Below are 24,145 nucleotides of genomic sequence, written 5' to 3' on the forward strand. Positions count from 1 at the left end.
CCTTTATATGAATTTTCCCCTTCAGGTATTAAAGGAAACCTCCCCTCTCCCTTTAGGGTTGAGAAATGGGAAGCTAGGGAAGGAGTGCTGAAAAGAAAAAAAAGCAGTTTGAAGTTACTCTAGGATTCATGGCTCAAGAGCAAAACTGATCAAGGTTTCTCTGTTTCACCTGGCAGGTTTGTGGCTTTTGAAAAGCCTGTTCACCTTGAAACCATTGCTGCTTCTTCTCTGAAAGTTAGTTCCTGTATCATAGGGCAGGTGAGAGCTAGAGATATATACAGAGAATAGCCAGGTATGCTCTGGTGTGACTTGAGGGTTCAGCACCTAGCTCTCCATCTTCTTTCCTGTGTGCTGCTAAAGGCTGGGCCCTTGATCACCCCTGCTGTTCTGAGCTGGGAGCAGGAGTCCAGCCGAGGCCTGGCTCTTGGGAAGCTCACCCCAGGGGCTATAGGATCTGATGAAACTGTACTTTCCCAGGAGAAGGGGGAGGGTGTCTCTAAACTTGCTGACTGCTGAGCCCTGGGACAAAGGGGAGACGAGCCCCAGGGCCGAGACAGTCATGTCTTTATTATCTCAGATGTCTCAGCCTGTCCCCCGCATGGAGATATATGGCAGGGAAGGCTAGCTCCATGGCCTCGGCGTGATTCCAGGTCCTAGGAATGTCTGGCTGTTTTATAGCAAACAGGATCACGCACAACAGCCTAGCATCCAGGCATCTCCACCCCAGCGAGCTCATTCTCCCTGCCAGCTTGTAAAACAGTGGGACCTACAGCAGTGACACAGGCCCCATGGCTCATGGGGTCCCAGCAGCTTGGCACAAGACAGCAGTCTTGGGCACTGGTGAACCCATCTGAGGCTGTAGGCACAAGGCCAGCAGTGCAACACTTGGCTGTACACAGGGACCACCTTTAAGGCCAGGCAGCCCCTGCCAGCCCAGTTCTCACTTGTAAGCTATAGGCTGCCTTGATTCTAGCCCGTTTTGCTCCCTTTTGACCCCTTGGGAAGCAGCTGCAGGGAGCCACTGAGAAGGCTTGTTTATAGATGCACTTGGCACAGGATGAGGAGACCAGCCACGATGAGTCCTTGAGTGAGTTTCCGTGTCCAGCTGCTCCCAGGTGCTGGGGAGTCTTCCATTCTGGGCCCCAAAGAAACAAGCCCACACTGTTGTCTTTGGCTGGGGCTTCAGGAACTTAGAGATGAAGAGGCCAGGAGACAGTGTAGGTCAGAGAGCTGTCCAGGGTGTCATTTATAACAAAGCAATGTGGGCTGGCTCTCCAGGGAGGCCTTATGCAGGGACCAGTGGTCACAGACCAGGCCAAGACCAAGGTTCTTCTCTGAGGCCTTGGAGAGGAATTAGGGTATCTTGGGTTTTAGGGAGAGCAATGAGTAGATTCTTTTGTTCTAGGGAAGTAGGATCCAGACTAACAGCATCTAGCTGTTGCATTGTAGTGCTGTAATGGACCCATTTTCCTACTGTTGGCTTGTTCTGTCTTGCGCTTGTCTCCTGCTTCACATGATTGGGCTATTTTTCCCACAGCTTCACACCTCAGTTCATTTGACCTTTATTCAGTGCTCCCCCCATGAAATTGAAGCTCCATATCTCACTCTGAAGGTGTATACAGTTTTGAGGGTGGGGGGGATATGAACACATGAGCAGTAGTGTGTGTGACACCTGCCATGTATCTCAAGAAGCACCCAAGACATCTGGGGTATAAGGGTTTCAGAACAATCTTTTATGCTCACAGCCATGTTCATAGCTCATAGCTATGCTCTCCCGTGGGCCAGGCAATGTGCTGGTGCTTTGCGTGCTTTAGCTTCACGTGGGTACTCTTTTCTCCAGCTTATCTCTGAGGATGCAGGTAGATAGATAACTTACCAATGTATGCAGCTAGGAAATACTGGAATTGGGGTTATTTGACTCCAGAGCTCTTTCCCAGAAGACACCTCGGTGAGGGGTGAGGGTGGCGTACAATAGAGTGGCTGATGGACAGAAAGGGTGCTTAGTGCAAAACATCCATTTAAAAGTCACTGTTGTTTCTAGTCACATATATTTTGAAATGTTAGAATGTGCAGGACTGAGGTTTTCTGTCTTGATCAGGAGCTATGGGTTCCAGGAGGTTGAGGACCCCTTGCTTATAAAGTTGTGCCTCTGCTGGGTAAGCTGTATGACTTTTGAGGGCATGCTGGATGGGGTTCCATTCCCCTCGCCATGGTGGAATCCCTTTTCTAGACTGAGACCTACTGTGGCTAAAAATGAACATCTGAGCAACTTGAGGACCAGCAGTCACATGCTATGTTGAGTATGTCTTGCAGTCAAGAGGAGATCAGGATACATGTGTGGAGTGCATCAGCAAATGTCTTGACTACAGTCGTTGGCCTGAGTGGGAGGGGAGAGTGCATGACCCAGGGCAAATGGCAACAGGAAAGAGAACTGTTTATTGGACACCTACCTACATTATGGTTCAGTTCTCATTAAAACTCTCTGAAATAGTCCAGATGGAAGGCTGAGACTTACAGGAGTTAACCTGTGTCAGGTCACCTGGCCAGGGTGGAGCTCAAAGTGCACACCCAGATCTGTGCACTTTGAGCTCTCAGCTCTCAGACTCCCATGCCTATTTTGAAGAGGGTGTCTGAGGTTCCCTCTTCCTATCCCCTTCTGACTTGAGTGACTGGATCTACACCTGCTCTCAGCCTTTTCTGGATCAGCCTGACTTCATAGCAGCTTCACATCCTTTCAGTCACTTCAAGATGAATCAGAAGGGCAGCTACTCGCCCTGTCCTGGCTGTGGTAACCATCAGCCATCCCTGAAGCTCCCAGGTGGCTCCAGATGCTGTCTAAGAAGGGGATGAGAGGAAGAACTCCACTCTGCAGGAGGTGTTGGGAGAAATAGGAGGAGGGATGAGAAGATGAGGGGAGCAGGAAGACCCAGCAGATCGTAGTGCCTGCCGAACTTGTGTAGTCAGGAGCCTACAGTGCCACTCCACACTTCCTGACTTTTAAGAACCAGGATAGTGGCTGATGACTATCATCTGCATCCCTGTGGCCCTTCCCAGTCCATAAAGCGTGTCCCTAGGAGTCCTCTTGGTCATCTCATAGCCAGGAAGATGGAGGGTGAGAATACATAGGCAGAGGCTTTAGATTAGAGGAGCTACAGGTTGTTGACTTGCTTCAGGTTCCACAAGCTGTTCACCACAGAGCTGAGAGAAGATAGCATGTCTCTGTGGCTCTGGTTAGGTGCAGTTAAAATCGGCCCTGCTGAGGAATCTGCTTGTTTCTGTGTGCTTATACTGTTTGTTTTTCTTTAGTTTCCCAGAAAAAAGTTTTTTGAAAGCTACCTCCTTGTTTGGTTAAACTGAAAGAAAAAGACTCATCTCACCTATACCTTGATCTAGGCTAAATGTTCTGGAGCCAGGTGTGGGGTGGCTCAGGAGGGGTTGTCAGTCCCTATGGGCTGTGGGCAGGAACCTGACAGTCTATCTGGCAAGGTTGGAGCAGGGCTTGCAGTCTGCCATGCCATCTGGGGCAGGGGGTATGGAGGACTGCTGTTCCTACTATGGCTTTGTCAGCCCTACCACTGTGACTCCAGCCTCCTCACCTTCTGCCCTGAGGAGAAAGCTGTCTGTAGAGCAACCCTAGGTTCCCCTGCAGAGACAGAGTTTACCTCTACCCAGCCAGGGTTAGGTAGTGCCATGTTGTTGGGAGAAGGTGGGCTCAAGGGTTTGTGCTTCCTGGCTAGGCAGCATCAAAAGTAGGTGTAGGCCACTGGCAAACAGGGGAGTTAGAGAGTCTGGTGGGACTGGGAAGGGCTCTGGTAACACACCGCAACCTGATCAGAAACCTGAAGCCTTGGACTCTGTCCTTAAGCATGTTTCTCCCCTTCTGCGGGACTCAGTTTTCAGCCCTAAAGTACAGATAAATCATACACTTGCCTCTGAGCTGGCTTGTCTGACAGGAAATATTTATGTTCAGCTGTTTGCTTGTGCCTGTGACAGATAATGGAGGTTTGAGTGTGGACCTGATCCACAGTGGGTGAGGAACTCTGGAAACGGTATTGAGCACTGATGACCAGCTCAGTGACCTGAGGGAACCTGGCTCACTTAGAGACATGACTGTTAGTTTCTTTAGGAAACTATCATTATGCAAAGTCCATTGTCCCTTCCAGGAGCCCTTCGGGGGTAGTGTTAAAGAGAGGGGATCCCTGGGTAGATAAGGAGCTGAAAAGAAAGATGAGATCTCCAGGCTTAGTAGAGCTGATAAAATGAACCCCCTGGAATCAAGAAGTGGGGTGTCTCAAAAGGGCTTGTCCATCCTAGTGCTTACTGAACTGAGCTGAGCTGAGCTGATTAAGCTGACAGAATGGTTACTCCCTGATGCAGGCCAGTTTGTGACAGTCTTCCTGGGCACTGTCTCCTCCATTTGCCCATCTGGGGGTCTCTGTTTCTTCTAATGGGTCCCCCTTTGCCTTTTGTCTTGGGGATTTAACCAGATCAGGAGGATGCTGATAGGGCTAGGTTTCGGCTGTGCTCCAGGGTCCAATCTGTTCTCTTGCTAGTTGGTGAGGTTTTTGAAGGCAGGGGTCCAGTCTGAATTGCCTCTTGGTTCCTAAGGCCAGCATGGAGGGTCCAGCTCCTACTGGCCTCAGTTGTTGGGTTAGCCAAGATGGCACAGGCCTTCTCCATCACAGGTGGCATGGGTGGAAGTGTGGAGGAGTGTACTGAATCAGAATGCATGGCTCCTTGTGTCCAGCTTCCTTTTCCCTGCTGGCCCAAGGCTTGGGAACAGTGGCTGCCTTTCTGGGGCAGCCAGGGCACCTGGCCTGAGCATGCTCTGTTGGGTACTGTCAGCCCTTCAGCAAGGCCCGGTCCTGCTTTTAACCTAGAGAAGGCCCTGGGTTACTAATGTTGTTCTTGGCGGACCACCGACCCTTTCAGCAAACAGGGAGGCGAGTGTACACCCCGCCTGGGCCTGTTTGTGTTGGCCCTGCCAGGCGGGGGATTAGCTCAGCTGGGCTGCTAATTGCCTCCGAAGTGCCGGCCTGGATGCTGACAAGGGCTGGGCCTCTAGGTCTCCTCCCCCTTAAGCCGGCACTATGCCAGCCATGGGGTCCTGGCCCAGAAAGTCCCCGTCTTTCTCTCCCTTGTCAACGCCTGCTCGGCCTAGACCCTTGCGATGTGGATAGGGGGTCATCAGTATTGGCTCAGGAAGAAATGGGGGGAGATGCCTATGAAATCATCACTTGAATGAGATTAGGCCAGGCCACGCTCCGTACCCTTCTCCCACGTTCTTAGGCAACCCCACCTCTCTCTGAATCTCTTTCTCCTCTTACTAAGAAGCTGCTGGGCTCATTTTAGCCATTGCCCACAGGGCCCTCAGCACCTCACACCTCTCTCTCTTCCTCATGTGTGTCCTCCTAACCCCTCTGTTCCCTCACTTGGTTTCTAGCCCATCTTAGTCCCGTCAGTCTCCCACTTCCCGCCTGCCTTTACTAGCCCTGTGGTCTTGCTCTTGCGCAGCATCGCTGACAGTGCCTGCCTCTGGTGTCTCCATACTTGTGTGGAGGGCTTGTATTCAGTGTTTCCATATTCTCCCAGAGACCTTCAGGTCTGAGTTCCAAGGACATCTGCTCAGGATGTGACCCAGCTTGGCCCGGAAAGCCTTCTACCCTCAGGGTGCACTGCTTACCTACCCTGTAGTCCTGACATTCCTACCTCCGCCTCTACCATGCTCCTTTGCTTGACCATTATGGGGGAGAGTGCGTGCGTTCGTGCGTGTCCAACACCCTCAGCTGCTGTTCAGACAGCTTTGCCCCAGCCTGCTGACTGCTGCCCTGATGTCCTGGTCGTGGGATTCTCTGACCCCCAGTGGTCTCTGCTCTGAGAGTTTGGTGTGTTTCTGACCTCTTGTCTGGGATGGGGACAAGGTTAGGGTACTTGCCTCAGCTCCTAACCTGTTCCATACCATCTCTGCTTCCCTGTTTTTTTCATCTCCCTTTCCAGCATCCTCCACCTTGTCTACCTGAGAAAGAATGATAATTGTGCTTAGGATTATCATTTGTTCAGCTTCACATTCTTAAATTAACATCTCCAAGAAATAGGTTCTGTCATTTAGCTTAACATAAAGTGTGGTCTGTAGGAAGCCCTATGTTATAGGTGAGAAAATGAGCTCCAGAAAGTTCAGTGAGGTGTCCAAGTTTCCATCCAGTGAAGAACTGGCAACAGGGATTCAGACAAGCCCAGTCAGGGGTCAGAGCCTGTAGCTTCTTCAGTGCTAGGAAGTAGCTGGGCTGGGGTACCTTCCCCTTTGCTCTGCATCCTGGGTCCTCCATATCACTAGCCTCCCTTCTTGGCTTTGACACTGGTTTGAGGATGAAGTGACCTTTTCTGTCCATCCCAGCCCCTGACCTCGTCTTGCCTGTTCTTCACACAGGTGCATGTGCCCCTGCTATCCTGAAAACACTCCTTCATTCCCTAATGGCAGCAGGTGTTTGGAAAGCCAAGTACACAGCCTGACGGTCCCCAAGCTGTTGTGTCTTTGTGTCATCAGTGTGAGCAGGGATAGGCCCTGGGCTCCTCTGGAAAGGATGAGGACTTTGCAAGTTAGAATTGGGGGCAGCGGGGAGAGGCTGGAAGCCACCCAGAGTCTCCACTATTGCAAGGAGCTTTGGCTGAGGGTTTTTGTCGGGTTATTAGAAGTACTCCATCCTGGCTCTATTCTGACCTGTTATATTGCTAGAATTCTTTATAGCCACAGGCCTTGGGTTCCTTTGTTTCAAGATAGGAATCCAGTTCTGTTCCATTGTCTCATGTCCTGCATCAACACTTGCCTAGCCAAGCTCCACATCCCCACACCAACACTTGAAAGGTGTGATCAACTCAGTCAGGGCAAAGTTTAAATAGCTGTTTATGGCTCGAAGTGTAGATCGAGCCTCTGTGTTGATGGTGTGATTTCAGAGCAGCAGGTCCTCATGGGCCTCAAACTAGTTCTTCAGATGAAACAAGTCAAGGGGGATAGGGGAGTTCCATATCTAGAATTTGCTTGAGTAATAGCACCATATAAATATTAATTTAGCAAATAGTAATTGTGTTATCCATGTCCAAGTCTTCTATTAAAAAAAAAAGTCACAGCTACAATTGCCAGATAAAGAAATAATCATTTTATCGTGCATCAGACTATGCCACGGGGACATCACAATGCCAAAGAGCCTTGTATAAAAACTGGAGGATGGGGCAGGGCAGCAGAGTGGGGTAGCAGCATCCAGAGCTGGGGTTTATCCAGCCCTGGCCTCAGAGGATACCACTTTTGCCTTGTGACAAGAACAGTGAAGAATGGTTCAGGTAGGATGTGAACCTTCTGGCCAGCTTCCTGGGTGCTGTGTGACCAAGTATGGTGAGCTGTGTCAGCTCTTCGTATTTGAGATAGATTGGAACTGGGCCTTGGCAGTGGTTCCTAGCTCGTGGTCTGATTCACCTGGTCACAGCCTGCAGAACTCTAAGAGGATCTGTTTTGAGGAGCTCAGGTACCCACCTTCTTGGGACAGTGTCCATTGAATCAGTAAGCAGCCTGGACCCATGGCTCCCATAGTGCAACTGTTTCTGGAGGGGACAACTCCACTGCTTCCTTTACTGGATTTGGCTCTGCTGGAGAGGGGTAGTAGTTTCCCTGGTGCTGGGAAGGCAGCTGAACTAAGTCCCCCAGAGGGGCAGGGGGCCCAGCTGGGCAGCTGTGGAGACCCTTGGTCAGCTCAGCTTTCATCCACATCAGAGCCAGCTTGCCCAGGATTATTCTTGCATTTGAATGTGACTCCAGCATCTCCCTTGGTTTTGACTTCCTCCTTGAATGGGCCATGAGCAGAGAGTTTGGCTGGGGGCCAAGGGTATTGACCCTCTTCATGAGGGAGCCAATGCCAAGAGGCACAGACCACAGGCCCAGAGTAGAGTTTGTGCAGGCCTGAGGCCATATTCAGAATCTTGAACTTTGCATTCACACAACCCAGCAGCCAAGAGCTTGGGCTTTCAGACCCCCAAAGGTGATCCTAAGAGCTCAAGCTCTCAAACTTGGAGCCCTAACGTGGGAGCAGTTTAGAGACCAGGCTGACAAGTTCTGAGGATTAGGAACCCACCTGAGAAGCAGTTGTGTCTGTGCGTGTCCTGTTCACAGACAGCTGAGCTAGGTTGACAGTTTGGTTAATGCACATGGTCAGGCACTGGCTGCTGATGCTGTCTCTGGGGGACTCTTTTGCAGTACTCATAGTACCTAAGGCCTCCAGGCCATGAGAACTTGGGGATGGAGATACCTCAGCTTCTGAGACTACTGGCCAGCCTTCCAGCTGTTCCCCTTTTCCCAGCCTATTATCTAACCTTTTGCAGCCATGTGGACTCTAGCCCAGCCTGTGATCTCTGGCTCTTGCTGCCTCCCTATACCTTTTATTCTAGCTACAGCCCCCTTCCTATTGCTCAGTCTCAAGGAGACCTGCAGTATCTCTGCCTTTGGGTACAGAGCCAAGGAGGAGCCTGGCTCTGTCTCTGCCTAGCTCTTATGGGGCTGATGGGCATGGCTGCCTCTTGTAAAGAGGATATGTGCCTTGATGTTTGTTCCCAAGACTAATGTAATCAAGGGAGATATCCCAGGACAGGCCCTAGGGCACAGTGTTTGCTCAATAGGTTTTGTTAAGTGAGTGAGATATCGGGGATGGAATCTCTTTGCACAGCCCTTTCCTGTCTCTCTGTGACATTTCCAGTCTCAGCTTCACAGAGGACAGCACTGAAGGGTGACTCACATGTGGGTGTGACTTGCTAGGATCTGATTCAGGATGGCAGCCCAACCCTGACTAGGAGATGCTGAGTAGGGGCAGTTTCCCCTTCCAAGGGGGCGACTGAGGCAAGCTGACCTCTGTAGTGGGACTGAGCCCTCTTGTTCTCACCTCACCCGTACACCTGCCTGGAAGGTGCCACAGAAGTTGAACATAGCTGCTCAAGTGAGGGCTGAAGGGAACCCTTTGCCTTTGACCTAGTATCTGGCCATTCCCTTTCTAGGGAGTTTTAAGAGCCAGGGTTTCCAGGCTCAAATTGCCAGGGGTCAATTTGTATATGTATAGGGCAGAGAGGGGCAAACTCCTATACTTCAAGGTGACAAGAATTCAAGATGGCACCTGTTGCCCCTGCCATGGGGCAACCAGCCTCTCTGGATGGTAGGGGTCCATAGTCACTCCTTGTTATCCACTTTTGAATCTGCATATGAAAAAATGGACACTGATAACAGCTGAGAGGTCAGCAGTGGTCACATGTGGACAGCCAGAGGCATGAATAAAGTCCCTTTGGTCAGTGGCAGCCACAAAGGCTCTGGCTTGGGGAGGTCCTGGTTGGTGCCCTTGGGGTCGCCTGCCTGTTTTTGGCAATAAATAACATGAGGACCCAAAAACCAAACCAAACCAAAAAAAAAATACAACCAGTATCTCTTGGGGTAGGTGGTGGGAGACTGTTTAAATTATTGGCCTTCCTTGGGCCGCGTAGGTGGTTGCTGGGCACAGGCTGGACGCAGTCACCGGCACGTGTGTAGCTCCACAAGTCGCTGGCACTGGCGGCATTTGACGAAGCAGCACCAATGGAACTTGCAGCTGCAGCGTTCAGCCAGCTCTACCTGTGCCGTGTGGAAGCCACGGCCGCAGCACAGCAGCTCGCAGCCGTCAATGGCCTTAGACGTCTTGTTGCATGTACGGCCTCTCGTGCCCAGCACACCACTGCGTATGTCCTGCTCACAGAAGTCCGGGCTGGGCTCCAGGTACACCAGGTCCTCATCTGTATGTGGCTTGAACTGTGCGTTACGTGGCACCAGTGCCCTGGAGGAGCCTACACGGCGAGGTTCCACTTCGGTGGCCCCATCAAACTTCTCCTTCAGTGCATGGCCCACTTGGCGGAAGGGCGGTACTGCTCGCCAGCATGTCTTTACCTCACAGGAACCTGACACCCCGTGGCACTTGCATTCCACCCGCATGTGTGTCAGGATGGCCTGTTGGGGAAGAGGTGAGAGGAATGATCAGAGATGGTGATGGAGGCTGGGGAGGGGCCCCTGGGGACCAACAGGGGTAGGTGGAAGTGGCACACCATATCAGGGCTGACGCAGAATCAGAAAGCTTTACTGTTGTGCTTCCTCTAAACTAAGCCCCTACTGGATGCTATACTAGGCTGGCAAGCAGTACTAGGGGCAGATGGAGAAAATGCTGTCCTTGCACTTTGGGTACTTGGAGTGACAGGATACAGTGACAGGTGACCCAATGGGGAAGCACACCTCTGCTGAATCTCCACTAGGACCTTGGAAGGAGGCATCGCGAAGGCTGGTGGTGTCACAGGTAAGCGTGTGATCTTTGGGTGGTCAGAGAGTTCAAATCCCAGCTCTAATGTTTGTCATAGAAGCCATGACAGGCTTGGATGCACCCACATGTATGGATGAAGCCACTCACACTGCTGTGTAACACCCCCCCCCCAACCAGGTGCCCAGTGAGAACACTTCGAGAACTCTTTGAATTGCTCTGTGTGTAGGACTGTATTAGGGACCTCCCCATGCTGTCCTACCCAGTGCCATTGGGACTGGTGCCACACTACCTTCCTGCCAGCCTCGTTGTTGTGAAGGTTCATGAGGGCCCGGCTAGAGGAGGCCCCCTTGCTTCTCTCCCGCACGTCCACAAAGGACTGTGAGAAGGCCACACCATAGGCGATGTTGTCCGAGCATCCTGACCATTGGAAGCCTAGGGTGCGAGGGCATAGAGAGGGCTGAGGTGAGTTGAGTGTGGGCCTGGAGCCAGGCCTTTGCCCGCCCTCTTGACTGCCTGTTCTTACGTGCTTACCCTGTGGGCTGACCCCATGCACCGTCCGGTCACAGCCACACTTTTCCAGTTCTCCACTGCTGCACGCCCTTGTTACCGCAAAGGCTACACCTGCTGAAGAGATGGCATACACAAACGCCGCCTCCCGAGTCCCTGTGGGAGGCAGAGGGAGGGCTCTGAGTCTGCACCTTCACTGCAAAAAGGGACAGGTATATGGAGCCTGCTGATGTGCTAGAGGTCAAGGGGGGACAAGGCAGGTAGAAATCCTGAGAGCGAGGCACAGAGAGGGCCCTTGTTCTGGTCACACTAATAGCTGAACCTCCTTACTGTGGTCCAGACACCTCCACATGTGAGGACCAGTGCATCCTCCCAACAACCCCGTGAGGCCAGAACTATGGTCATCCCCATTTTACAGAGGTTTGGTGGTTTGTCACACAGCACGTGGCGGAGCCAGGAGACAGTGCAGCTTCAGGGCCTGTGTGCTCAGCTCCCGGGGAACACTGTCCTTATGACCTTTCCAGAAGACAAGCCATAGTCACGTAGTTTTATGAAAGAACAAGGAAGCTGGGAGGTGTATAGCCATACTGTCTTTCCAGCTTGCTCCTTTTGCTGGCCTGTTCTCCAGCTGGTCACTGGACTTTAAGGGGCTTTCCCTTGTGACCTTGCCCTGGCCTTTCCTCTGAGGCTGAATCCTGAGCTCATGATGTCTCCATCTTCCTTAAGACTTGAAGAGCAAATTCTAGTAACAGTAGCTCCTAGTACTGAGCCCCTGCTGTTGACTAAGAGAGCCTGTTGCACTCAAGCCCTCTGTCCCCTGCTAGCGCCATCCATTCCCAGTGGATGCAAGGGCATAGAGGCCCTGCAGGTTCTGGGAAGGGAAGGGTTTGATCTGGGTCACACAGCCAGGAGGTTGACAGTCCTGCAAAGCACGACTTTGCAGCACAGGTCTGCCTGCCTTTGCTCTGCAGTGGTTCCGTCCTCCTGCCCGTGGCTGCTCAGCAATTCTATTTTGGTGCCGGCCCTCCTCCCCAGCCTGAATGGATGTTTTTATCCTCCTAGGAACTGTGCCTGGGGGTGTAGCTGTTGTGGAGACTGTTTCTGGGGGTGAGCTGGGGCAGTGTGTGAGCAGAGCGCCCGTGCTGGCTGGGTGTGTGAGCAGACAGTGGGACTTGCTCCTCTCTGAGGCCCTCTGAGGGCCTCTGTGTGCTGTGACTGTCCTTCTGTCTCTTGCTGCGGGGTCTGTGTTCACAAGAGTGGTGGGGGCAGGCTTTGGCCTCATGGTTGGCAATTACATCTGCGACACCCAGGCCTGTGCTCCCAGCTGCCCCAGGGAGCAGTCACCATGGTCAGAGGGGAACAATCACCTCCTCTGTGCCTGCCTGTGGACAGCCCAGGCACTGGAGTGGGAGGCAGCTCAGCCCCCGATACTCAGGATGCCCTGTTCTTGGTGTAGTCCGTAAGCTAGGAATACCACCCACCACCCTTTCCACTGCCCACTCTCTGCTTGGTCATTTTGGGCTTGCATTGAGGGGCTTGGCTGGAGCAATGGAGCCTCGACAGCCTGGGGTGGAATCTTCTCCAAGTTAATTGAGGTTAATAGCAGGCTCATGTTGGTTGGTTTTATGCTGTGGCCGCCCAAAGAGAGACAACTTCAGTTTCTGGTATTTCTGGTATTTCCAGGCCTGAACCAGCACAAATCTTTGCCCCAAAGACCAAGGGGGGAGGGAAATGACAGGAGATAGGGCTGATGGGACTGGTGGGCACCAGCTCTCTGCCCTGCCTGGTCCTTTCTCTTCTATTTTTCTTGTTGCTCAGGCAGCCTTAGCCCAACCTGGCTGTCCTTCACCTCTACCCCTGGGTGCTAGAGGTTCTTGGGGTACAGGCTTTCCTTTGGGGTTGCTTAGGGAGACCACTGCCTCATTCTCTAAAACATTAATCTCCAGGGATTCCAAGACCCCACTGTCCTGGCCTCAGGGGACTAAGGCCACCATATCTCAGCTTGTGAGTGGCCCTGAAGGAAGAGGCCGTGGATGACAGGAATTAACAAAAGCTACAGCTTCCAGACAGCCTACTGTGTGCACCATCTGAGCACCTATGTGTATTAGCTTAGTTGCCTTCACAGCACCCTAGAAGATCTTTGTCCTCATTTTACACAAGGAAAGCGAGGCACTGAATAGTGAAGCAGCTTGTCCAGCTAGGAAGGAACGGAGTCAGAATTTGAACTCAGCCTGGCTCCAGAGTTTTCACCTTGACATTGTTCTGCCTCAGAGACCTTAAACATTGGGAATGTATATGTGGTCCATCTCCCACTAGCTGTGTATGAAGCCAAGAGGGTTTCCATGGGTCCACCTAGATTTTATTTGCTGCAGGGCAAGCCCAGTTATCTTGGTATAGGATGTCCCTGGAGCCCTGGAGGATGTGCACTAACCAATCTTTTTTGACTGAGCCTAAGTCCCAGCCATTTGGCTCCAGTAGTGTGGTCCTTGAGGCTCTGTACTGCTTTCCAGGTACCCAGGCTGGAGCCTTTGGAGCTTTGCTCTCTGGAGGAAGACTAGGCAGGGCCTGCCTTCCTCAGAGGTTTCTCAGACAGAAAGGCATTGTGGGGGCCTAGAAGTAGCAGAGTGTCCCTGGAGAGGTGGGAGGTCCTTCATTCACCCTGAAGTCTTCTAGCTGCAGGAGGAAGGTGTCTTCGCCGCCTTCTCCTGTCCTGCCACTCCTCCTGTGCCCACCACTGCTTTACAGCCTTCTTCCCTTTCACCCTGCTCTCTGCCCTTCCCACACCCAGCTCCTTCCTGCTGGTCTTCTTCCCAGAGTACCTTGTCCCTTAGCTTCACAGAGTCTGAGCCCTATGTGTCCCTTGGGTTCAGCTTCAATGTCATCTTTTCTGAGGGGCTAAGGCTGCCTGGGGTTGGGGTTCAGAGCAGTCCTGCAGATCCAACAGCAGTTATTTCTAAGGACCACTGTGTACAGGGGGCTTTCCATGTGCTGACCAGGGCTTGTGACAATTTTAGCAATGGGTCGTCTGCTGCCCTGCTCTGTTGAAGAAAACCCAAGGCTCACTGGCTTGCCTGGATCCTTCAGCAGCAAATGGCAGGCTGGGAACTGGAATGGAAGCCTGTGTGACTTGAGGCCTGGGCTCCACAGAGCACTCCATGGTGACATCTCTCCAGGTGATGATGGAAGGGAAGCTAATCAAGCAGGAAGGAATATTCAAAAAGAACTGGCTGAGACTGAGTTGGGCTGGCAGGAGGCACCAGACCTGGTAAACCCCTGAGTACCAGGTGGGTGTCCGATGGAGGCTGGGAATAGGCACAGCTTTATGGTTTCCCTGTACTCTCATGGGACTCTCAACAGGTGGGCCCTGGATTTGTCCCCACAGTCTAGGAAGGAGGCTAGCAAGTCATACAGAGGCATGGACCCAGGCTGAGGTCTTGTGGCTGGCTGGGCCAGGATCTGGACCATTGCATCCTCAGCTCCCTCAGCCTTCTCAGGTGTGACTTGGGGATGCCATAAGCTCACAGCTGTCATGAGAGTGATCTGAGGTGAGACAGCACACAGTAGGCCCTCAGTGAATGACAGTCTTCACTGGGTATGGCCCAGATCCAAGGGAGGAATCTGTTCTGTCCTCTTCTATGCCTGAGGCACCACCCCAGCCAGGCTTCTCATGTGGAAGATGCCTTCTGAGTCCCCCTTCTTGAGAGCTGAGGGTAAGAGTCCTGCTAGGCAGGCAGTCACTGCTGAAGAGGACAGCCACTTGAGGATGGATTGCCCTTCTCAGGTCAGACTTACATGAAGGACTCCCTGCCCAGATCACTGAATCTTGGCAACAGCTCTAATAGTTATATACGCAACAGGTAAGAACTCTGAAGAGTGAAATTACCTGCCCGAGCCTGCCTGTCTTTGCTTTCCTGAAACCCATGGGTCTCCCAGAGCCAGTCCTTTGCTCTCTGGCCTCTGAGGGATGAGCCCCCTTTCCCCTGGCTCAGTGGAGACCACTGACAAGTGTTCCAAGAGGAATTTTACTAGCGAAGAAAAACAGATACAAAGCAGAGGAAGGTGGGCGTGTGGGAAAAACTCAAGACTCATTTTCCAGATGTGACTGGTGTCTGCCTGCTGTGACTGCCCTAGTCTCATGGTGCCTTGACTTAGCTCCAAGGGCAAAGGATGCTCCCCCAGGCCACTCTGACTAATTCAGAGTAGCTTCCACTAGGTCTAGTAGGATTCTTGGGTCCTCCAGAACTTGCTGGCAGGGCTGTTCCTTAGTTCTGCCCACAGGTCCACAGGTGAGGAAGGCACTGTTGCTGAGGCCCCCACTGGTTCCCCATTGACTTTGCCTCCTCTTTCCTCATCTTTGCCTCTGATCTGCTCTCTGTCACTAGCTGTCACCCACTGATTGTCCTCCAGGCAAGGCGTGGCAGTGTGCCAGGAAACAGGTACATGCGTCATCTCCATTGCCTGGGAGAGGAGCTCAGGGTGCAGTGATGGAAGAGGAGGTTGGGCGAGGAGTCCTCACACTTCGGTGTGGGGGTGTAAAGACGCAATGTGGGCACAGATGGCTCCCACAAAAAAGTGTGCATGTCTATATAAATAGTTGTAAGACAGATATGCTAAAATGTCCACAGTTGGTGAATCGAGTAATGAACATCTAGGAATTTTACTATTTTTGCAACTTTTCCATAAGAATGAAATTATATCAAAACAAAAAATTACAAAAAATGATCCCTCTGTCAAGAACATAGAGCTTGGTGGGACATGGTAGTTTAGGCCTGTAACCCCAGCACTTGGGAGGGCAGAGGCTGAAGGATTAGGGCCAGCCTGGGCTACATAGCAAGTTCAAGGAGAAACAACTTGTGTTACATAGTAAGAGTATTTCCAAAGAAACAAACAATCCCACAGAGGTTTAGAGCACAGAGGAAAAGACTAGAGACAACAGGAAGGGAGGGGTAGGTAGGGACAGCTTAGCTGCTTGAGAAGGGTTTGGGCGTTTGGAGAAGAGAACACAGCGTGTGCAAAGGCATAGGGATGTGACAGCTTGGAAGTTCCAAGGATCCATCTGCCGATCCCTCTAGAGCACACTTGCTGAATGCCTACTGTGTGCGAGGGGTTTCCTAAGCCCAATATCTATAGTCAGACTGGCTCTGGGGCCTCACCAACACAGCTCTGAGCCCTGGGTAGCCGTACCATCACCCTGTGACATTCTTCATCCACCCGACTGCTCACCGGGTGTCTGCCTCTTTCGGAGAGCAGCACGGTTCAGCAGTGCCAAGTGTGCTCATGCCTGTCAGCCCCTGCCAGCTCCCAGGAGAATGGCTTCCAAATTTCTATCACAGTTGGTTTCCAACAGCATTCAAATGGTCTGTCACAAACCCAGCAGCCTCGGCCGTACAGGCCCACAGGTGCCAAGACAAAGGTTGGCCCAGGCAACCTTCCTGCTGCCTGAGCAAGTCAAAGGGTCCTGTTGACTTGGTGGCTCCCAAGTATCAGCTTTGTGGCCAGGAAGCAGAACAAGGCAGCTGGCTTACAGCGCTTCCTTGAGGGCAGGGGCCTGACCCAGTGCCTCAAGGAACCTTGTAGTTCTGTAGAACCCTCTCTGGGCCTGGCTTGCCTCCGTTTGGTATAATACCTTCTTCTCATGTTTCTGGTCTCAGCTGGGGGCCAACCTTGGGAAAGTCTTCCCTGAGCACCCTAGTCCTGGCCAGGAGAGACATCCAACTTCCTGTCCTGTCCTTCCTGGTGTTCACTACTAGTGTGCATGCAGACCCTGCCCAGGCACAGGAACTCTCGCCCCACTGATTTCTACTTCTGTGTCCCAAGGGCAAGTTACTTAACTGCTTTATGCCTCCAAATCTGCACTTGTAACATGGAAGCCTGTCTCAAAGGGCCGATGAGTTAATGTTTTCTTACAGACACTTAAAACAGTGCCTGGCCCATGGTCAGTGCTGCAGGTGTGTGGGCTGCTCCTGATGTGCTGTGGTGAACTGTCTGCTCGCTAATGTGGAAGTGTTCTATGGGTTTGTCAGATGGGCAAGTCCATGAATGGGCTCTAGGACCCAAGGCTGAGTGCAAAGGTAGGACAACACCAGGCTGGGATTGGGAGTCCTGGGTTGAAGCCTGATGGTTCGTCATCTGAGGAGACAAGAGCAGCAGTCTTGTTTCTGCCCAAGCTATTTTCCTCTGGAAAATAAGGACCATTCTAGCTCATATTCCTCCCATACCAGCTGCACTATGGAGTGCCTTGTGAGCACGAAGCAGCAGTGAGGTGGCCCTCAGCTCCGTCTGGGTTGTCCCTACCCAGTGACTCTCCATGGTGGTTTGCTCGCTTGTTCAGGCCCTATGCTGCTTCTGTCCTTGAACTGTCTCCAACTAGCCTGGTTCTTGCAGTGTCTTTCCCCAGCCTCCCGGGGCTGCACATTGGCCTCCTGTACCTGCTACACACATTCCTCACCTTGAGTCACCACCTTGCCAAAGACGGGCAGGGAGTCAAGTGTGGAGCAGTTCCAGCGCCGGTTCCGGAACTGGTACTGGCACTCCTCAATGGCCAACTGGGCGCCACGGCGCACCGAGTCCATCACCTCCAGATTCCGCTTGCACATCTGCACCTGCCTCTGGATCAGGCCCTTGAGCTTCTCACACGTCTCCTCCTCAGAGATGCTGCCCACCGAGGACAGCTTGGCCAGGTACCTGGGGAGAAGGGGTCGGACATGATGCAGAGCCTCCTTTCCTTTTCCCTCACCCAGAATTCTGGGGACTGACTCCTCCCCAGATCTAGGGACAAACCTTTCTCTCCTAGCTCTAGGACTGGGAATCTGTGTGTGAAATCTGACAATGGGGCAAGACCTTGTCATGTTTACTGAATGAGGGAATGAATGAATGAATGAATGGACAGTCATCAAATTGGAAAGTACACAGAAAGTCTTATTAAAGTATGGAAAACTTTCATAGCAATGATAAGAGCTGTTTTATGGAATCTAATTAAGACTGGGCTAAGTATATTATTTCATTTAATTTCAACAGGTCAATAATGCCCCAGTTTTTACATTTATTTATTTAGTCAGTATATGTTTTCATGGGTGTGTGTGTACGTGTGCCATGGCACACGTACGGAGGTCAGAAGACATTTGGCAGGAATTGGTTCTCTCCTACCATGTGGGTTCCAGGGATTGGGCTCAGATGTCAGGTTTGGCAACAAGTGCCTTTACCTTGCAGGCCTAAACCCACATTTTGTGGGTGTACATGCACATATGTGTGCATGCACATGAGATCAGAGGCTCAACCTTGGGTGTTGTTCCTAAAAAGTCATCCCCCTCCCCCTCCCATCTTTTGTTTGTTTGTTTTGTTGTTTTTTTGAGATAGGATCTCTCATTGGCCTGGAGCTCACTGATTAGGCGGAGTCTAGTAAGCCCTATGGTGGAATCTAGTGAGCCCCATGGATCCACCAGTGCTAGATCACAAGTGTGTACCACTGTGTCTGGCTTTTTACATGGGTGCTGGGAACCAAACTCAGGTTCTCATGCCTCTGCAGTGAGTACTTTATTGACTATTACCCCACACCTTTTATTTTTTATTTATTATTTTTTTTTGAGGCAAGGTCTCATGCACTGGCTTTGAGCTCACTATGCAGCCAAGGACTAACTTGACCATTTGATCCTCCTGCCTCCACCCTCCCCAGTGCTGGGATTACAGTCATGTACCACCACGGTTCTGGGGCCTGGTACATGCTAGGCCACTCTACCTAAACAGCCACGTCTTCAACAGGATCCCCCATTTCAAAGAGAAGAATGAGGCTCAGACAAGTAGATTGCCGTGTGTGCCCATGTTACACAGTAGTGAGAGGTACAGCAGGACTTGAGTCTGGTTTTGTCTAACTTCACAGCCTTTGGTAGCTTTTATGTGACTCAGAGATTGACATCGACAGTGCGGACAGAAGCTTCTGGGACCTGGGTTTGCTCAGCCATAGCATACTGTGCAAGGTGCAGTTGGTGGGCTTTTTGGACCTTGGAAAGGTGCAAGCTCGTCAGACGTGCGGTTTAGACTAGGGATGGTTCTTGAATCTGAATGTATGTTGGAAACCTCTGTGGAGTTTGTGGAAAGTACAGGTGCCTGGGCCCCACCTCAGGTAGCTTGGTGTGTATCTGAGCTTTTGCGTGTTCCCAGGTGCAGGGAGGCCACTAACTAGCCTGGAGAACAGTCTTGAGTAAGCATCTGTGATACTTTCTGTCTGCACGATGGTCTTGGCCCCCAGAGAAGATCTATTCATCCCCTAGCTATGGGGTTGAGTCTGGTTTCCTTATCCACAATGGAGTCATGGCTGCTATTCCAAAGGGCTGCTCTGAGGAACAAACATTACTGGGTGTGCTGATGCACCTGGCTCCCCTGGGCACCTCTGGAGCTGTCCCTGGTAGCCCTGGTAGGCCAATGGAAGGCCAGGCAGATCAACCTACCCTGGGACCCCCTATATTTCTAGTGTTCCAGGGATCCTTCCAGCCCTTTCCTGTCCTCTCTACCAAGCCCAGCTTTTTACATGGGTGCTGGGGATCAAACTCAGGTACTCATGCCTGCACAGCAAGCACTTTACTGACTGAACTATCTCCCTAGATTCTGTGGGGTGTACACAGACTGAGAGCATCCCGACCAGTCTAGGCAGCGGCCAGAACCTCTTGGCGGGGAGACAGGGTGAGAATATGGCAAGAGACAGATGGGTAAACACAGAAGTGGGACATCTGGCTTCAGCCCTGTTTTCATCCCTGCTTTGCCAGCTGAGGGAAGGGGTCTCCTATAGAGCCAGTCCTACCTTGTCACTCTTGGCCTGTAGGGGGCGCCAAGAGCCCAACTACTGGCGGTGGGCCAGGTCCGTGTTTCTGAGGCCACTGTGCCCTTCGTAGAGAGAACAAGGAGTTGAACCTAATATTGGCTATTTTTCTGCTCACAGGTTGGGATGATTAGATAAGTGTAGGTGCCCCATTCCCTTTGAGAAATGGGGGCACAGAACTGGCCTATCCTCCTCTAGGCCTCTTTCCTCCCTATCTGGCTAAGTGGGTCAGGTCTGGCTGGATTGGGCCCTGGCCTCTGGTGAAGGGAGGCATTTAGGGACTGAAGTCTTTAGGCGGGGAGGCCTGGCTGAATCACCGACCTGCTGTGACTTGGGGCAAGTTGCTCCCACTTGGAGCTGTCTCTTTATGGGTACAATAAGTGGTAAGTCTGCAGCCTTTCCCACTATCAGAGTTGGAGTTCTCCTATTGGTACAGAAGCACCTACTGGTTCCATGTTTCTGAACAGGGGAGAGCTGGATTCGAGGAACCAAGCATTCCTCTCTTAGGCTCTGATCGCAATGGGGAGGCAGGCCGAAGTGACAGTGGCAGGGGCACGGCCGAGCTGCCATAGCTGTGAGTCACTGGGACAGCATCCAGAAGACAAGGAGAAACTGCCTTCGGCAGCACCCATGCCCACCTCCCAGCCCTGCCTTCACCTGACATGACAGCTGCCCCTCCCATGTATGGGAGGCCTGCCTGGTCTCCGCCCCTGCTTTCCAACACCCTAGGGGTTTGTCTAGGGGCTAGGGAAGGGAGGAAGTGCATTCCAGAGCTGAGGAAGACCTGGGAATGGGCTGGAGAGGGTTGGCATTGCAGGCCTCATTGGCCTTGGCCTATACCCGTTCCATTTGCATGTCCTGGAGTCTGCTAGTGCCTGGCCTCATTTTACAGATGGGCAAAGCTAACCCAGGCCTGCAGAGGTGAAGAAACTTGCCCAAAGTGAGCAGCAAGCAGCCATGGGCTCCCAACTCTCCCCTGACTCTGGCTGCAGATCTGCCCCACTGGACAGCTGAAGGCCTGAGTCCTCAGGCTGCATCTCAATTGGTCTTGCACAGGGCATGGTACATGGAAGGTGTCCAGTAAATGCTTGCTGCATGGTGGTGGTAGAGGCTTTGAACCAACAGCCCCCTCCTCCTCTTGGCAGCATGTTCAGGAAAGGAAGAGCAGGGGTAAGAGAGGAAGATGGGGGTGACCAAGGTCCCCAGGACCTCTGTGGTCTCCTCCCAGTGCCTACAGTGGCTCAACCTTTCCCCTAGAGACACATGTGCTATTCACTGACCCCAGAGCTGGGTCAGGCTCAAATATCGACTGCACAACCGTTTCTGAGAGAGACACAGCTGGGGCCTGATGTCCACTGCCCCGGGTCTGCTGTCTGAAGCTGACCATCCTAACTTTTCTCAGCCTGGTTGTGCTGTCCCTGTTGAGGCTTCCTCCTGCCGCTGCCGAGTACAGGCTTAGCAATTTGCCACCTGCTGCCCCGGCCACCCAGGACTCCAGCCACAGCCGTGCCATCGATCAGGTTACCCCACCAGCCCAGGCTGCCCCTGTTGTAGCCGCTGGCCAGCTCATACCCTGGCTTCTCATATGGGGCCTTCAGGTTCTGCAGGCTCCTCCCAGGAGGCCCTCCCCACAGTGCCTGCAGCCCGTGAGGAGGCCGGAGGGCCCTGGCCCTGCCAGGGAGATCAGATCCTCTCGGCCACCTGCTGTTTTCATTAGAAACTAAAATTAGCTGGGCTTGTCCCAAGCTTTTCCAGGTTTGCTTGCTTTTTTTTTAAAATAAAATATACAAATTTGTAGAGTAGAATCTGCAGTTCAGTGGCTCTTTCCGGGGCGCTCCCTATGTGTCTAGAGGAGGGGGGCAGGGAAAGAGCCTCAGTGGTGGGGAGCCAACCAGGTCAGTGGCACTGGTCCTGGCCCTGCAATGTCCAGGTGGGGGCTGGGACACCAGCCCAGTCCTCTCTGCCCCCTCCCTTTGGCCTCCCTGCCTGCCCAGGCCACATTTAGAGCCTCCTCAGGAGTGGCTGTGCCCGCCACACCAGGGAGGAAGGAGGCCAAACTGGCAGGAGGGGGTGCCGGAAGGAAACCGAGTATCCGCAGAGTGCTGTGCTGCCTTCAGCTGGGTGGAAGCAAGAGGCCTACAGACTTCACCCTGGATGGTGTGCTTGGGGAGTTTGGAAGGGTGTGCAGTGCCCCAGGACCCTTGTCACACCACCCCCCACATCCCGGTCATTTCAGATCACCTGCTGTTTTTTGGTCTTTTTGAGACAGGGTCTCTCTGTAGCCCCAGCTGGCTTGAACTCACTTTGTAGACCAGGCTGGCCTTGAACTCACAGAGATCCGCCTGCCTCTGCCTCCCGAGTGCTGGGATTAAAGGTGCGCACCACCACGCCCAGCTCACCTGCTGTTTCTTTAAGCACAGGTTAAGTAGCTGCTGTCCCGTCCTCCACTGTGACCTAGTCCCCTTGTCCCTCCTCTGGGAAGGCAGCATGGTAGGACATGCACTTGGGGGACAAACAGCCTGGGTCAGATTCCCATCTCTGTATCACTTGAAGCAAGTTAGTGAACATTTTAGATCCTTGGCCTGCACATCTGTACAATGGAGGACCAGTCATTCTCACTTCAGGAGGTGGAAATAAACTAAATATGTCCCAGGCCACAGCACTGGCAAATTCCCAACATTCTCCATGGTCCTTCCCATCCTCCTCATCTTATGTCCTCCAGGGTCTCTTACACTGTACCCTTTGCTAGACCTGGCTAGACCTTGTGGGATTCTGCACGTTTGTCTTGACCTGGATCCTCTCAGCCCTCACAGAGCTGCACACCCTCCCCAGGGAATGATAGGTCACCGTGATAAAATTCCAACTGTAGATTTTGGAGAGAATCCCCAAGTAGGTTTGCAAAGTTTGAGAACATGTCCTCAGTGCTTCTGGACTATCTGTCTGACTGTTCCACCATCAGGGGTGAGGGATGGTGAAGAGGGAGGTTGCCATAAGGAGATCAAGAGCTGGGGACCCGTGTCCAAGCCCTGTTTGGGGAAGCAAATGACCGTAAGCATGGCTGTTAACCTCACCTGTCACCTGTGCCATCTGTCAGTGTCACATGCCTTAGCATATTCATGTCACCACCCAGCAGGGCTGTCTGGGTGGGCATCCCCTCCCTTTGGAGCACTGATGTTCCAATGACCTATTCAAGCCAGTCAGTGGGGGTCAGGACTTGACAATAGGGTATTTTGGCTCCTGGGTCTTGGGGCTGGCTGCTCAGGTTCCAAAGATGGCCTGGGGCTTGCAGGGCAGGACCATTTGATATCATCAGACACTGCCTGAGCAAGGTGGCCTGATTCTTCTCTGGATGGCTCTTTCTAGAGCCTGGTATCTACAGCAAGGGCGTTAGAGTGCTGTTAGGTGTGAGGAATGCGGAGAAGGCAAAGTCCCTGTGGTTATTTGGCTGTTGTCCAGTGTTGCCTGGTTCTGTGGTCTCTGTACCCATTGGAATCACTAGAAGGAGGTACTACTATTGGTTAGAAACCTGGGAGGGCAGCCGGCAGGGAGTGGCCAGCACTGAGATGCTGGTGGTGGTCTGTTGGGTGGTGGGCCGCCACTGTCTTGCCTTCTTTCCAGCCTTAGCCAGCCTCTTTCAATGCCAAGGGTGCATCTACTAGACCCCATGTGCATTTCCTCAGTGGGAGAGAAATGCTGGCATCCTTGGAGCCTACGCCCCTCTCCTGCACCTTTTGACCCTCTCTCCCTCCTCCTGTCTCCTGGGATCTCTCATTTTTTACTTCCCATCCTTCGAAGCCTCAACATCCACCTTCCTTCCTTTTAAATATTTATTGATTGACTGACGGATTGCAGTACTGGGTGTTGAAGCTACAGCCTCTTGCATGCTAGGTAAGCACTCCAACACTGTGCTATGTTCCTAGCCCCTGCCCCCATTTTTGAGACAGTTTCATATAGCTTAGGCTGGTCTTGAACTCACTATGTAGCTGAGGCTGGCCTTGAACTGCTTCCATCTCCTGAGTGAGCATTTTATTCCTGAGGGCTCCAGTCCCTCCTTCCAGTTGGGGGGGTTGCCCCCTCAATTCTCATTTTCTGTCTTCTAAAGGAGCTGACTTGGGGGCTGAGAAGAAGCCATTCAGCCCTGAACCTGGGCCAGAATGTAAGAATTTTTCTCTTCTCCCTGACACAGGTGTCCTGAGGTGAGTGGCTGTCAAGTTTAAGGCACTTCCTGACCTCACCTTGCCCTCTCATTTGGCAGCAGAAAGCTCCCAATCCTTAGATCCCTAGAGATCTTTCTGTGCCATGTGGCCCCTGATGCATTGAAACAGGCTTCCCAGCTGGCTGAGGGAGCCTGGGGATGGGGAGGGGTGAGAAAGCCCCAGGGAGAATCCCAGCTCAGGATATGGTTATCAGGGAGCTCTTTGGCCTTAGCCCAGTCTCAGGGGAGCCTGTGGCTGAACCTCCAGCCGTGGCCCTACCCTTCAGGGCAGGTGGGCAAACCTCAGTTCCTCCTTGCCTT

At 52.4% G+C, this 24,145-nt stretch overlaps 1 protein-coding gene across 1 annotated transcript in view; it reads right to left on the reverse strand.

Annotated features, from left to right (window-relative positions):
* Positions 1–7,139: 7,139 nt before the first annotated feature.
* Positions 7,140–24,145, reverse strand: part of Wnt4 (Wnt family member 4) — a 62,663-nt gene continuing 45,657 nt past the window's right edge. The window contains exons 2-6 of the mRNA XM_008848555.2: positions 21,100–21,266; positions 17,266–17,501; positions 10,842–10,973; positions 10,600–10,742; positions 7,140–10,006 (exon numbers count right to left, since the gene is read on the reverse strand). Coding sequence (XP_008846777.2) covers positions 9,539–10,006; positions 10,600–10,742; positions 10,842–10,973; positions 17,266–17,501; positions 21,100–21,266 — 1,146 coding nt within the window. The 3' untranslated portion in view covers positions 7,140–9,538. The remainder of the gene's footprint in view (positions 10,007–10,599; positions 10,743–10,841; positions 10,974–17,265; positions 17,502–21,099; positions 21,267–24,145) is intronic.

This window comes from Nannospalax galili, unplaced genomic scaffold (genome assembly GCF_000622305.1).
Source record: "Nannospalax galili isolate Female #2095 unplaced genomic scaffold, S.galili_v1.0 scaffold184, whole genome shotgun sequence".
Lineage (NCBI taxonomy): Eukaryota > Metazoa > Chordata > Mammalia > Rodentia > Spalacidae > Nannospalax > Nannospalax galili.